This window comes from Ricinus communis, chromosome 2 (genome assembly GCF_019578655.1).
Source record: "Ricinus communis isolate WT05 ecotype wild-type chromosome 2, ASM1957865v1, whole genome shotgun sequence".
NCBI lineage: Eukaryota > Viridiplantae > Streptophyta > Magnoliopsida > Malpighiales > Euphorbiaceae > Ricinus > Ricinus communis.
This window is the reverse complement of record NC_063257.1, coordinates 10,904,956-10,920,923: the sequence shown is the minus strand read 5'-3', so window position 1 is coordinate 10,920,923 and position 15,968 is coordinate 10,904,956. Positions and strand designations below refer to the sequence as shown.

Sequence of the window (15,968 nt, the reverse complement as noted above, 5' to 3'; positions counted from 1 at the left end):
GTTATATTAAAACTCAAAAATTTTGCTTGGTAATTTATAATTTAAAAGTTAAATAAATAAAAATTAATATTTGTATTAATAAATGAAGAACCACACTCACTAACTTGTAAAATCTTAAATTCTCCGAAGTAGAATTAATAGACTTATCTGTTGTAATTTTTTGTAGTTCCGGGTCTTGCCTAATTCTTCTGGCAAACCGAATTAATTATGTAAAATTTTACCTGTTAAGATAAATTATGGCATTAGTAAAATGAGATGAGATTTAATTGAGTTAGTGAGTGTCAGACTTACTACGGGATTCGGTGGCCTTACGCCTACCCATTTCCTAGTGCCGGTCACGGGCCCACAGATCGAGTCATGACAATTTAAAAGTGGTATTTTATTTTTTATATAAAATTATATTTATTTGAAATAGATTAGAGTTGAAATTATGTTTTAAAATAGGGTTGGACTATTTCAGTTTAGCCAATGACATTTAAATTTAATTTGATCTATTTATTATAAAAATTAAGCATTTTATAGAAGAAGGTTACTCCTTTAAAATATAAATAGAAAAAGGTTACACTTTCTAAAATTTAAATAGAAAGAAGCTCTTACATTAAAAGAAGATTAAATATTTTATGTATTATAAAAATTTTAATGTCATAACTTAAGATATTTTATTTTAAAAATATATTCTAGGGTCGTTTTATAAATAATATTTAACATTTTATTTACTGGTAATTTAAATATATAGAATTAATATATATATATATATATATATATATATATATATATATATATATATATATATTTAAATTTAATTTTATTATAGAATTTTACTCACTCTTAAATTTAGTCCTGACTCCATTATTAACTTCAAATGTATTAATCAATAGTTATTTTAAATTATCGATAATTACTAAATACTTTTAATATTTATGAATTTTTAATCCATCAAGTTTATTACTTCTTTCATTTAATACTTTTAATAAATATTTTAATGTAATGCAAGACAATCTAAATATTGGTAGACTTACCAATCTATCTATAATTTTTAAACTTTCAATAAAAGAAATTTATATTGAAATTCAAAAACTTTGCTTGGTAATTTATAATTTAAAAACTAAAAATAAATAAAAATTAATATTTATATTAATAAATGAAGAATATTTTAAATTAATAATTAAAACAGAAGAAATAATTTATATTTTTAAACAGACTAAAAAAATAGCCTATCAAAATTGGAATGCAATACCGAAGAGAGAAAGGTCAAACAAAAAAAAATGGAGATATCAATGAAAAACTGAAGGCCATAAACTATTAAATGTTCAATAAATAAAACTCAATAACAAATGTATACAACTCTCTCTTTTCAGATATTAATAACTCAAAAACTTAATCGAGTGTTAATTGATTAAAATATTAAATATTTAATAACGTGTTCATTCAATTACTCCTTTATTTTAACATCAAGAAGCACAATTTTCCAATAATTAAAAAAGAAAAAGGAAGAAAATGATGCCAAATTCTGCTAATTCATCTCCTCTAACTCCATTATCCTTTCTTGAAAGAGCTGCAACCGTATACGGCGACTGCCCTTCTATCATCTACAACACCACCACCTACACCTGGTCTCAGACCCACCGTCGATGTCTTCAACTTGCATCATCTCTCTCATCCTGCGGCTTCACCCCTGGCCACGTCATCTCCGTCATTGCTCCCAACACCCCCGCGATGTACGAGCTCCAATTTGCTGTCCCGATGTCTGCTGCTGTTCTTAACAATATAAATACTCGTCTTGACGCGCATACCGTCTCAGTTTTTCTGCGTCACAGCGAATCAAAGCTCGTCTTTGTTGACTGTCTCGCACGTGATCTTATTCTTGAAGCTGTGTCTTTGTTTCCGTCTGATGTTAAACGTCCTATGCTAGTCCTCATTGCTGATGATAGTGAGGCACCAGCGTCATCGTCACTGACCGTTGATTTTTGGTGTAGTTATGAAAGTATGGTGCAGAGAGGTGATCCGGAGTTCAAGTGGGTCCAGCCGAGAAGCGAGTGGGACCCAATAGTGTTGAATTATACATCAGGTACAACTTCATCTCCCAAAGGTGTGGTACACTGCCATAGAGGGACCTTCATTATTACCGTTGAATCCTTGATTGATTGGAGTGTTCCTAAACAACCTGTATATCTGTGGACCCTACCAATATTCCATGCCAATGGATGGAGCTTTTCGTGGGGCATGGCAGCTCTCGGTGGGACCAACATCTGCATCCGTAAATTCGATGCGTCTAGTATCTACGGCTTGATCAGGAGACACAGAGTCACTCACATGTGTGGTGCACCTGTAGTACTAAACATGCTAACAAACTCTCCCAAAAAGGCACCACTCAAGAGCCCCGTTCATATCTTAACAGCCGGAGCTCCACCTCCAGCCGCTGTGCTACTCCGGACCGAGTCACTGGGCTTTGTGGTGAGTCATGGCTATGGGTTAACAGAAACGGCAGGAGTTGTTGTGTCGTGTGCCTGGAAACCAAAATGGAATATGCTCCCAGAAAATGAAAGAGCTAGACTAAGAGCAAGGCAAGGAGTGAAAATTGCAGGGTTCACAGAGATGGACGTGATTGACCCAAAAACAGGACTGAGTGTTAAAAGAGATGGGCTATCACTAGGTGAGATAGTATTAAGAGGTGGGTCCGTGATGATGGGTTACTTAAAGGACCCAGATGGGACATCAAAGTGTTTAAAAGAAGATGATGATGGGTGGTTATACACAGGAGACGTAGGAGTGATGCACCCCGATGGCTATTTGGAGATCAAAGATAGATCTAAAGATGTGATCATTAGTGGTGGAGAGAACATAAGCAGTGTGGAGGTGGAGTCGGTGTTATACAGCAATCCGGTGGTTAATGAGGCGGCTGTTGTGGCTAGACCTGATGAGTACTGGGGAGAGAGGCCATGTGCGTTTGTGAGCTTGAAAGATGGAGTAACAGAGAGAGTGAGTGAGAAGGATATAATTGAGTATTGTAGAGAAAGGATGGCGCATTATATGGCACCTAAAACGGTGGTGTTTCAAGATGAACTGCCCAAAACTTCCACTGGGAAGATACAGAAGTTGGCGCTTAGAGAGATTGCGAAGGCCATGGGAGCTTCACAGAAATGAGGTTCCATGAAATGATGCCTTTGTAATATTTATTGTTCGAAGGAAATAAAATCTAGACATACATTTGTCGCAGAATCCATAGTTTATAGAGGGACAAAGGGTCAAATATCCTGAATTTGTTTCAAGAGGTGAAATAAGTTAAATTTAATTTTTTTAACAAATAGTTCATAAAAGAAAACAAACAATACCAGAAAATAAAACATTTAAAGAAGGACAAATAATACCCATATTTGATTTCTTCACAAAATCAATAATCAACCATCACTTCCTCCATTCTACCATCACCACCATTGTTGTCTCTCCATCACTACCGCCATAGTAAACCAATCAGTATCAGTAATATTCATGTTGACTCTTGAAGAAGTAGAGCTCCATCGGCGGCAACATCAGAAAGACTGTTGATGCTATCTGGATCATGGCTATTGCATTCAGCAGTGGCTTATTCGTGCTCTTCGCCTGAAATTGAATGCGATGGCAAATGGAGTGTTATGAGATGGCGGTGATAAGAGTATAGAGGGGGCAGTAATGATTTTGAGATTGGTGGGATGGAGTTTGGTGCAGAGATGGTGGAATAGGGAGGAGGCCGTGATAAGAATTTTAGAGGATGATGGTGAGAAGTGATGGCGGTGGCTGTATTGATGTGTAATGCAGAGATTGTGGAACAGGAAGGACGCAGTGAAGAGTAGGAATTGTTAATGACAGTAAGAACCGATGGCAAATGTAAATAATGTGGTTTTTTTTTTTTAAAAAAAATTTGATTTATGTTGTTCACGGCGATTTTACTGTTCGGAAAGGAAAAAGGTTAAAATTTATACTTTTTATTATTTTATTTCGTTTATAGAAGTGAATATGTGATTTCACTTATTTATAAGTTTTAGTATGTAGTTTTTGTTTTTAGATAAGAAAATGTTGGCAGCGATTTTGAATGTATATTTAAGTGTTTTTAGAAATTACGGCACTGAAAGACATTTCAATTAAATCGAAAATATACTAACTAGTTACAGAGACTAGTGTGGAGAAAGGGAGTCGTTATCTAAATAATTTTTCTGAACATTTTTATAAATTATACTTTAATTATCAAGTATTTATGCTAAATGGATTACATTTTTTACATGCTAATGACTCTTTCATTTTTCTAGTCTAAGTAGGTTAGTCCATTGATTAAACATGATAAACCCTACCTAGGACTAAGTGGATTTTATAATTCAAGCTTAGTTCACCATCCCTTTTTAACCTAATGGGCTATAAGTTACATGTCAAAATTCAATTAAAAGATCTAGGTATATATGTCTATTTTTAGTTGTTAATCACATAGCAGTTATTTGTCCATCAAATTACAAATCATAAAATATAAAAGTAAAAAGAAAAGCGGATAAAAACTAAATCATTACAACCCTCTTACAATTAAATAACTTAGAAACAATTGAAAATAAGCTAAAATTGGCAAAAAAATGGCAAAGATCCTCAAAAATAGCAAAAACGGGCAACTAATCAGACTAACAATTGATCGGCTCTACCCACAATCGATCGACTCTAGGATCCTCTTGACAGTTTTACGCCTCCAACGCCTAAGCATCCGAGATCCATGCACAAAAAAAAACACATACAAAGTAATAAGTACACGTAGAAAACACACAAAAACATGTAATTAAACTTATTTTTGAGACAGAAATACACAAATTAACTAAAAGTAAACCTACAATAAATAAAACTTCCTAAGCATGACAATTTTCTAAAAATAGACATTAAGCTAATAATGTGAATCTAATAAAATCTATATTTAATCATACAAACATATATATTATCATCAAAGAAAAACAAACCCAGCATGTTGATTTAGTCATATAATTATCAGATTCAAGAACCAAGAACAAGAAAGTTATTAGATTCAAAACCCAAGAACATAATCATAATGGAAAGAACATCAACTTAATGAAATTATCATAATAATCCTAAATCTAGTCATATAAAGCATGTGACAGATATTAATGGGCAATTATTTCAAAATCCTAGCATGTTACTATTTCACAAAACATCCTTAACATGTTATTAATCATAGAGAAAGTAAAAAAAAAAAAAAAAGGAAGATAATGAGATTATAGTTTTGAAAACCCTCAGGTTTTCACTCTATTGTGCAGATTCTCAGTCTTAGGAGTAAAGGAGATTGAATCATAGATTGGATAGGAACTCAAAATGCCTTGACTATGTGTTTAGTTTTTTGAAGTTTGTGTATGTTGCTTCAAAACTTACTGTCGTTGTCTGCTGATGATTGCCAACCTCCTATGGCTTAGGGTTTTCTTTTCTACATATAGACAAAAAAGGAGAAAATTCTAAATGCCAGGATAAACATCCCTTTAATTATTGATAATTTTAAAAAATTATTAATAATTAAAATGAATTTATCAAAATTCTTTAATTGAATAAATATAGATTTTTAAAGTAAATGAGATAGTTATCGATAAATATCTATTTAATTATAAAAATAATTAAAAGAAAACTAATTACCAATAAAATTCTCCTTGAAAGATTATTTTAGTAATTATCGACATTCAAAATCGAAAAACATGAGAAAACGACGTGAAAATCTGAGTTTTGGGCCAACCGACAGAGCCGATCGACCCTGTGGATAGCCGATTGGTTGTATGGAGAGCCAATTGGCTCTAGGCTAGCAAATTATAAAATTCTTACAATTTAGTCCTGAATTTTTTTATTTATTCAATCTTACCTCTAAAATTTAATTTTTTTTATCAATTTAGTCCAAATTAATTTCAGAAAATGATTTTTTATTTAATTACTTGCAACCCTAGCTGGAATTTGACTATTCTCAACTTCTCGAGACCCGTGAGAAGCATTAACTTTCATCATCTGGTTTTTTGTAATTTTCTCGATATCTAGATATAGAAAACAGGTGCTTACTGAGAGGTATGTCGTTACAAATCATGAGAAAAAAGTATTTCACAGTTAAAAAGTCCTGATTTACAAGGATTCAGTTATTTTCACTCAGATAAGTCATCACTATCATGTAGCTCGTGTTTGATAATGCGAGTTTTAGAGTTTAACAATTCCTAACTTCATTGTTTGATTGCCAAATCATATTTTAAGAAGTCATTAGTTCGATAAAATTAATTTGACGGTTAAATAGAGACATTATAACTTGTTAAGTTCTAAATCCACATCATCAACACACAAACAATATGATAATAATAGTTGATCGAGAGTGAATATGGCTAAATCCTTATCAATCATAATCTTTTAACGTTGAGATATTTTTTTTATCACCATTTGTAACCACATATCTCTTTTTTTAGTAAAATAATATATATTAAAAATTGTCAAGTAGTGAAAATAAAGGTATTTTTTGTATTTATTCATAAAAAATTATATAGTAGTAAAACTGAGGGATTTAATTTTATAAAATAATTGTATTATAATTTATTCATACCAATCGTATATTCACACAATGTATAGCTATTGTTATTATTTTTTGATAGAACTATTATTATTATTTTTATAATAAATAATGATTTAATATAAGTTTGTAGACAAAATTTAGTAGAATTTTTAATATTTTATAATTATTTATCACATTCTAAAAATAATAGTTTAAATATTGTTAGATATTTTTCTTAATAAAACTTCTAATATTTTAGAATTTTATTAATCTGATAAATATAGAAAAATTATATTTTTTGTTATATATGAGATTAATACTACAAAATATAATTGATATATTAAATTCTTGAATAATTAAGAAAATTAACTTATTAGTTGATATAATATAAAAATAAAAATAAAATACTATTTTCTAGAATTAATTAATTTTTAAGTTATAATAATATAAAAAATATAATTAAAAATTCGTTTTAATGATTAAAATTACTATTTAATTAGAAAAGTAAAGTTTATTTAATAAATTAATTACAATAAACATAAAAGTACAACATAATTTAATGTGTAAAAAATAAATTTTTATATATAAAAAATATGCACATATGCGAGTAAATTTATATTTCAAAATCTTTATATATATTAATCTATTGAAGAATTTAGAGTCTGTATATATATATATTTTTTTGTTTCTTCTTGTTGACAGTAATGTATAATATAGTTAAATATAATTAACATTAGCCTCAACAATATACCTAAAATTATGGAATTTAAATAATCTTGAAAAATTTATTTAAAAAATATTGCAAAGTAAAACTATGTATTAAAAAAATGGTTCAAAGTGAAAAATAGATAAGGTTGAAATTGAAAAAGAAAAGAAGTCGCAAGAAGATATAATATTAAATAAATTATTATAAGTATGAAATTTGTTTTTTTACACTGACAAAAAGAAAAAGAGAAAAACGTAAGTCATAATCGAATTCAAATAATATTTACATAAATGTCGAAGAATTTTTATTTTCATGGTAAAAATCTTTTTTCTTTTTTTACGAATTTTTAAAAGAAAATTCTTTTATAATCTTTTTTAATATGTTTTATTTATACAGTTTTCTTTTTGAAACTGTAATATGGTGTTTGTTGTTTTTATTTCTTTTGATATTTGTTTAATATTTTTTGTTATCATAAAATAAATTTTTTAATTTAATTTTAATTATATGTATGTATTTTAAATTGTATATAATAAATTCTTTATACGTTATGATATATTTTTTAAAATGAACATCTTTATATCATCAAAATATATTAGTTACTATAAAAAATATATAAAATCATTCAATTCATAAATACCAAAAAAAAATAATAATAATAAATCTAACTCATTTGACTAATTTTACAGTAATACAAATTAAAGTAATATCCTTTTATTATCCTATAGATATACTTTTAATATCTTTCAAAAGAAATTTTGAAAAGAAGATTCATAATAATACAAGTTCAAATAATAAATTTTTGATATTTTTTAAATATATTTTGAATATTTTCTTTTGAATAAATTTTATTTTCAGAAATTTATAATAATATAAATTATAAATAAATAAATTTTAAATATCTTTTAGATATATATTTTTAATATATTTTTTAATAAAATTATATAAAATATAAAATATAAATTGACTTTTCAATAATATAAACAAAAAAAACATTCTTTCGATATTTTTTGAATATACTAGCGATACTTTTTTTAATAAAATTCTAAAGAAAAACCGTACGAATAAAAAATTTAAAAACCTAAAAAAATAAAATATTTTGACCATAAAAGTTTTTTTTTTAAAAAGTAGTGCTATATGAAATTCCTTTAATAAATTAAGATGCTCGTATCCATGGAAGATATGGACCCTGAAAAACTACTAATACTTTGTCTTCTATCAAGTAGTCAATTACCTTTGGGCAAAATGGGCTTATTTAGTATTGATATGGCATACAGATAACAAGCCCTTTATACAACTCAATAAATTTAATTTTATTTGAAAAAGATAATAAATATTTTCCATTTTTTACATGTTAATTATATATTACTGTATTTATATTACTCAAATAATTGTATAGTTATTATTTTTTAAATTAAATAATTGATATTTACTAAAACTTATACTTTTAGATATGTGCTATTTTCTATTATGATTAATTAATTACTTTGTTATTCTAGTTTCTAAATTAAAGATTTAATTCAAAAAAATTATAAAATGATCAAATTAACATATACCTTATACATATTTTATATAATAGATTTTGTAAACTATTATAAAATAATTATCTTTTTATTATTAGAATAAAGTCACCTTCATAAATTCAAGCTAACTTTTTCTTTATTTTAATCCAGTCTGTTCGGTATGTATATTTTTTCCGTACAACTTTAATAATTTATTTTCTAAAAAATTACAAAATTCAGTTTTATTTTTCAATTAATACCACTATTTTTTAACTAATGTTTTACTAAAATACTATTAATAAATATTTTAATATAATGCATAATAATCCGAATGGATAAACTTATTATTCTGTTTATAATTTTTAATATTTAAATAAAATAAATTTATTGGAACTTAAAAAATTTATAATAATTTATAATTTTAAAATAAAGTAAATAAAAATTAATTATAAATGTTTATGTTTTATTTTAATCTTGAATAGACCTTTTTATGGATTTGGTATCCACTCTGCCAGCCCAGAAATTTTCAGGTTTGGCTATCTATTTCTTAGTTTACGCTTGCAAAAATCTGAACTTGCAAAATTTAATTATTTTTTAAATGGATTTAGAGTTAGCAGCATAAACAATGATGGATTTGTGAATGAGATATACAAGTCTCCTATATTCATAGGAATCAATGGGAGAATGGCAAGAATGACATTTACTTTGAGGCTCGCCCTAACAAGTCTAGCCTGGCTAAAAAATTTAAAGAAAAATGTATATCTTTTTATAACAGGTCGGGCTTAATCAAAAGTCTAGGCCTGCATAGTTGAACTCGATTCGGGTATAGGCTTGAAAACTTCAAGCTCTATCAAGTCTGGTCCGGCCTAAAGTTTAAACAGGTCTAATCATGAAGAATATTTTAGATATTTAATTATTAATCAAACGACTAAAAAGAGAAAGTAATATTATCTAGTCGGTATTTCACCTACTTCACGTAGGATTGACTGCTCAGTGTACGAGAGGCTGAATATCTCAAATAATTACAGTTAATGAAATAAATATAAAATATATGATTATTTGACTTTTTATTTATTTATATGATTATGCAAATAATAAAGGATTGATGAGTTGGGAATGTAAAAATGAATTTAAGAAATAAGACTTAAAGTTAAATTATTGTAAGCTAAAAATGATGATGTAATATGTAAGCTAAGGATCTTTATTGCAACAAATGAATCCTGAAACAGTAACTTGAAAACTTTAGGAATTTGATTGCATAAAGTAAACAACTTGATGTAATTAAATGGTGAAAACACTTAAAAGCTTTGAACGTATTGGAAATTTAGATTAAAAATTGCTTTTATAACCTAATGATAAATGATAAAAGATAAAATTTATAGACTATAGATATGTTTTTTATATGATTAGTTGAGTTGTTCACTAGAAGATCCCTGTCTATTTATAGATTTCTATATTTATAGAATATTCTTCTAAGAGTATTTTTCATTTTCAACTTGTTCTTCAATTAATCCACACTTTGAGAGCACATATTATTATTTTTTTATATTTTACACATATTGATAATAATATAATTTTCTTGCTCACTTTCTTATGCTGTCAAAAAAATTTTGACCATATTTTACTCCATTTTTTTTTGTCTGCTCCTTTTTATAAAATTTTTAATGTTGTTTCTCACTTTATAAAAACGCTATTTCAGTTTTCAGAAGACTTTATAACTAAATTATCACCTTTCGCGCTTTATTATTAAACTAATTTCTAACCAATGGATCAAAAATCTACTCATGAATGATGAAATAGCATAAGGGTGAAAATTCATAGGCTTTCAGTGTAAACAGACGTATATATGCTTTGAACTAAAAGGAAAACACGCCCAATCAAAACCCGACAGAATGATTACTTATTACATATAAACTCTAAGTACATCAATTTTTATGTTATACGGCAATGTTTATGTCTTCATGTACGCGTGGAGATTTTTGACAAGAATTCTCGCATACACCGCTCATATATTATGTGGATCCCACTTTAAAATTAATACATAAAATAGTGGCGCATAAATGTGTTTGCCGAGAAAAAACACAACATCTCTGCCATTACGACACTTCTTACTATACACGTGGCACCTGCCATTTCCAGTAATTTTGATTCACCTTTACTAAATGTATTATATATTTCTTGGATCGCATACTAACTATAACTTTTCAATATTTGACTTAATTTAAAAAAATATTTAATAAGATTAAATACAAAAAATTGATTAAATTATTTCTATAGATATTATAAATTTTATTACTCTGATTTTAATATAAAAATAAAGTAAACAGATTTATACTATATTAGATAATATAAAAATAATAAATAATAAAAAAAATTCTAATTTAAAGAAAACAGTTATTATAAAATAAAAAATATACCTAATTTGTGAACTGAAATTAGCTCTTTATTCTTATTTTATTTTAATTAAATTTTTATAGGATTCATTACTTAAGAGAAAAATATAAATAGTAAGTTAGAACATAATAAATAAAAATTAAATTTTATAAAATAATAATGAATATTTAAAATTTGAATAAAATAAAACCCAAAAAATATTTATATACTATAATTATATAGTCAATTAGTCAATTACATATAATATTTAATTATTAAATCAATCAAATACATATTTTTATTTTTTTTATTTTATATATTTTTAAAATTTAATCGATGACATTTGATAATTATAAGATTTATATATAAACTTAACTTGTATAAATAAATAAAATGTATATAAATACTGACTCTTTTAATTAGTAGAAAATATAAATAAGTTAATAAATTATTTAGAATAATATTACTTATTTATAATTTAAAAATAAATTTTGTAATTGTAAAATATCATAATAATTTTCTAGTAAAATCCATTAATTAAAATTAACTATTATGTAAATTAATTCTGTAAATATAATTAATATTACTCTTTTTATAATTGAAATTATTATACTTGATATTTTTAAAATTAAAATCATTATTTAATGACAAATTATCTTATTAAGTTTTTTTAATATTAAATATAAATTTATTTAATTAATAAAACATTAACGCAATATTTAATTAGAGTTTATATAAAAGGTATACTTTATTTTTGACATAAAAACTAAAATTAAAATAATAAGATTAAAAATTTTAATATTATAAAATATATTAATTACTAATATATTAAAAAATAAAATTTTATTTATTTTATTAGCTTAATCAATTATATAAAATTAAATTACATAAAATCTTATATTAATTTTATCTTTATTAAGCAAATAAATTTTATATATTTTAAAAGTTGAGATCCTTCAGAATGGATTTTGCTTTTAGCTTTCATAAGGATGAAACATCACATCAAATCGATTATTGCCTGGAAAAATACAAATGGAAAGCTACAGGAATCGTGGCAAGTGAAAATCAACTCGACCGATTCAACTCTACATCCGACTCACCTTTGAAGCACCCATCGCTTTAGCAATATCTCTTAGCACGAACTTCTGTATCTTCCCAGTTGAAGTTTTGGGCAGTTCTTCTTTAAACACCACAGTTTTAGGCACCATATAATGCGGCATCTTCTCTCTGCAATATTCTATTATATCCTTCTCACTCACTTTTTCCCTCGCCCCATCTCTCAAGCTCACGAACGCACAGGGTGTCTCTCCCCAGTACTCATCAGGTCTAGCCACGACAGCCGCCTCGTTAACCACCGGATTGCTGTATAACACTGACTCAACCTCCACGCTGCTTATGTTCTCTCCACCACTGATTATCACATCTTTGGATCTATCCTTGATCTCTAGATAGCCATCTGGGTGCATCACTCCTACGTCTCCTGTGTAAAACCACCCGTCGTCTTTCAAACACTTTGATGTCCCGTCTGGGTCTTTCAGATAACCCATCATCACACAGCCACCTCTTAACACTATCTCACCTAGTGATAATCCGTCCCTTTTAACACTCAGTCCCGTTTTTGGGTCAATCACATCTATCTCTGTGAACCCAGCAATTCTCACTCCTTGTCTTGCTTTTAATCTAGCTCTTTCACTTGCTGGTACCGTGTTCCATTTCGGTTTCCAAGCACACGACACAACGAGTCCTGCCGTTTCTGTTAACCCGTACCCATGACTCACCACAAAACCCAGTGACTCGGTCCGGAATAGCACAGCGGCCGGAGGTGGAGCTCCTGCTGTTAAGATATGAACGGGTCTTTTGAGTGGTTCATTGTCGGGTGAGTTTGTTAGCATGTTTAGTACTACAGGTGCACCACACATGTGAGTGACTCCGTGTCTCTTGATCAAGCCGTAGATACTAGATGCATCAAATTTCCGGATGCAGATGTTGGTACCACCAACCGCCGCCATCCCCCACGGAAAGCTCCACCCATTGGCGTGGAATAGTGGAAGGGTCCACAGATATACAGGTTGTCTAGGAACGTTCCAGTCAATCAAGGATTCAACGGTTATGATGTAAATACCTCTGTGACAGTGTACTACACCTTTAGGAGATGAGGTTGTACCTGATGTATAGTTCAGAATCATCGGATCCCACTCGCTTTGCGGCTGGACCCACTTGAACTCCGGATCGCCTTTCTCCACCATACTCTCATACGTGCAACAAAAGTCAACCGTCGAGGAGGACGATGTTGACGATGATGCAGGTGCCTCATCATCATCAGTGATGAGGACGAGCGTAGGACGTTTAACACTAGATGGAAACAGAGAGACAGCTTCAAGAACAAGATCACGTGAGAGGCAGTCGACGAAGACGAGCTTCGATTGGCTGTGACGAAGGAGGACAGAGACAGTACGCGCGTCTAAGCGAGTATTGATGTTGTTGAGAACAGCACCGGACATGGGTACGGCGAATTGGAGCTCGTACATGGGAGGAGTGTTGGGAGCAACAACGGAAACGACGTCGCCCCGAGTGAAGCCGCCGGATGAGAGAGAGGAAGCCAACTGGAGACATCGGCGGTGGGTCTGGGACCAGGTGTAGGTGGCGGTGTTGTAGACGATAGAAGGACAATCACCGTAGACAGTTGATGCTCTTTCAAGGAAGGATAACGGAGTTAGAGGAAATGAATTTGCTGGTTTTGGCTTTAGGTGATCCATTGAGGCAGGATAATTGAAGAAGATGCGTCTCTTTTCTTTGGGTTGTTAAAGATGGATACATATGAGAATGGGTTTATGCACGTAGATAGATAAGGGCAAGTGATGAGTTTGACTTGACTGGGTCGTCAACTCTCTGCATACAGCAATTTCATAAATTTCTAAGGTGATTTGAATTTGATCGCATTGTAATAATTATCTATGATTAGATTTGTACGATTAGATTATTTGAAATTAATATTAATGAGAAATTTATAGATACAAACAGTCCATTATATTATTTATAAAAAAGGCTCAAATTAGCTTCTCACGATTAACCTCAAGTACTTGACTATGTAATCTTTTAGCTAATTTTACATAATATCTCGCTAAATGAGTTTCTTAAATCACTATTTAGAATGAAGCAAAAAAATTTAAGTTAACAGCAGCAACTGAGATAACAAATGAAGTGGGATCTACTTATAACAGTAACAATATAATAATTACCCTCCACTGCCATCTCCCTTTTTCTTTTATCACTTTTCTTTTCGTACAATACATGAATTCTAAATTAACCAATTGATTCCAATTAAATAAAATTGATCATCATCGTCAACAACCACGAAAAACAACGATACTAAAAGACGAAACAATATGGACTTGGTGTATAATCATAAATAAGTAACCTCACATTAGGAGGTGGTCCTGCATAGTAGCCATGTAAAACTGTTAAATTTCTATGCTTCACCTTTCTTAATAATTCTGCTTCTTTGCGAAATGTGCCTTCATCAATTGATGCATCAGGGAGACGGCGGATTGAGAGCACCATTCCATCTTGATATGAGGCCTTGAATACGAGTCCATATCTTCCCCTGCTCAACATATTTTCCTCATCAAATTGCCTTGTTACCTTTAATGTCTCTACATATGTTATCTTGTTATTGAACATGACAAGTTTCGGCCCTCCATTCTCCACTTCGACGACTCCTTTTCACTACCGAGCTTGTTCTTGCTGGGCTTTGCTTCTTTTCACCATTTAACCCTTCTCTCAGCCTCTTGCGACAACGTAAGATGTTGTAAATGTAGCCACAGCAACACAGTAGTAAAAGGAAACCACCAGCTACAGTAACACCAATTAATAGAAACAATCTCTTCCTTTTTCTGTTCCTTATATTGGCGCATTCTCTACCCAGTGGCTTCCCACATAATTCTCCATTCATAGCAAATACAGAGGGGTCATTAAAACAAGAGGCGAGTGATTGTGGAATCCCTCATTCAAGATTATTACTTGATAAATTTAAGTATCTCAGGCCATATATTTGTGAAAGATTTGCTGGAATGACACCATTCAAACTGTTGGAGGAAAGATTTAAGATGCTTTGATTGGACAACCTTGACAATGAGTCTGATATATGGCCTGAAAGCTGATTACCATCCAGGAAAAGAGAAATAAGAGAGGAGCATCTGTAAATCTCCTATGGGATTTCACTAGTTAAATTATTCCGGCCAAGATCAAGCTTCTTCAGATGAGATAAGCGAGAGATATCACTTGGAATGCTGCCCTTCAAATGATTCGAGCGAAGTTTAAGAACTTCAAGACTAGAACAGTTTCCAATCCCTGGAGATATCCCACCTGAAATATGATTCCAAGAGAGTGAGAGAATAACTAATGTTGGGATTCATTACAGCAAAGTCGAGTTATAATCCCTAGTTAGTACATGACAGTAAATTCCACCATTTTCGATAAATATTTTTTATATTAGAAGCTAATGAGGCTAGCAAACAGATCCGGCTTCTTTATTAAATAATTGGCACATGTGGATCATACTAACTTGTATATATTTTGGACTTCAGCTCCGTCTAAACAAGGGCTTAAAAAGCTCATTTGACAAGATATTGCGTATAATTGGCTAAAAAATTACACAGAGGGCCAATCTGTACTTCAGATTAAATTTTATGGGCTAATTTGAGCACTTTTCCTATTATTTATAAACTAAATTAATTATGTAGTGGCATATAATTTTATTTATTAATTGTTATATTTTTATTGTTGATTTATTTATTACAATTAACAACTCCTGTTACCAATAAAAATGTAACTACTAATAAATGAAATTGTATGT

General features: G+C 29.6%; 2 protein-coding genes across 2 annotated transcripts; one reads left to right on the top strand and one right to left on the bottom strand.

Annotated features, from left to right (window-relative positions):
* The first annotated feature begins 1,464 nt into the window (after positions 1 to 1,464).
* On the top strand, positions 1,465 to 3,250 carry LOC8283260 (2-methylpropanoate--CoA ligase CCL4). The gene has a single exon (XM_002521696.4). It carries the CDS (start codon positions 1,498 to 1,500, stop codon positions 3,142 to 3,144), a length of 1,647 nt encoding a protein of 548 aa, XP_002521742.4. The 5' UTR covers positions 1,465 to 1,497; the 3' UTR covers positions 3,145 to 3,250.
* An 8,815-nt stretch (positions 3,251 to 12,065) lies between these two features.
* On the bottom strand, positions 12,066 to 14,118 carry LOC8281337 (2-methylpropanoate--CoA ligase CCL4). The gene has a single exon (XM_002521697.4). It carries the CDS (start codon positions 13,867 to 13,869, stop codon positions 12,199 to 12,201), a length of 1,671 nt encoding a protein of 556 aa, XP_002521743.1. The 5' UTR covers positions 13,870 to 14,118; the 3' UTR covers positions 12,066 to 12,198.
* Between the last annotated feature and the right edge of the window lie 1,850 nt (positions 14,119 to 15,968).

Coding starts and splice junctions, on each gene's coding strand:
- LOC8281337 (XM_002521697.4), bottom strand. CDS start 13,869: ATGGATCACCTAAAGCCAAAACCAGCAAATTCATTTCCTCTAACTCCG.
- LOC8283260 (XM_002521696.4), top strand. CDS start 1,498: ATGATGCCAAATTCTGCTAATTCATCTCCTCTAACTCCATTATCCTTT.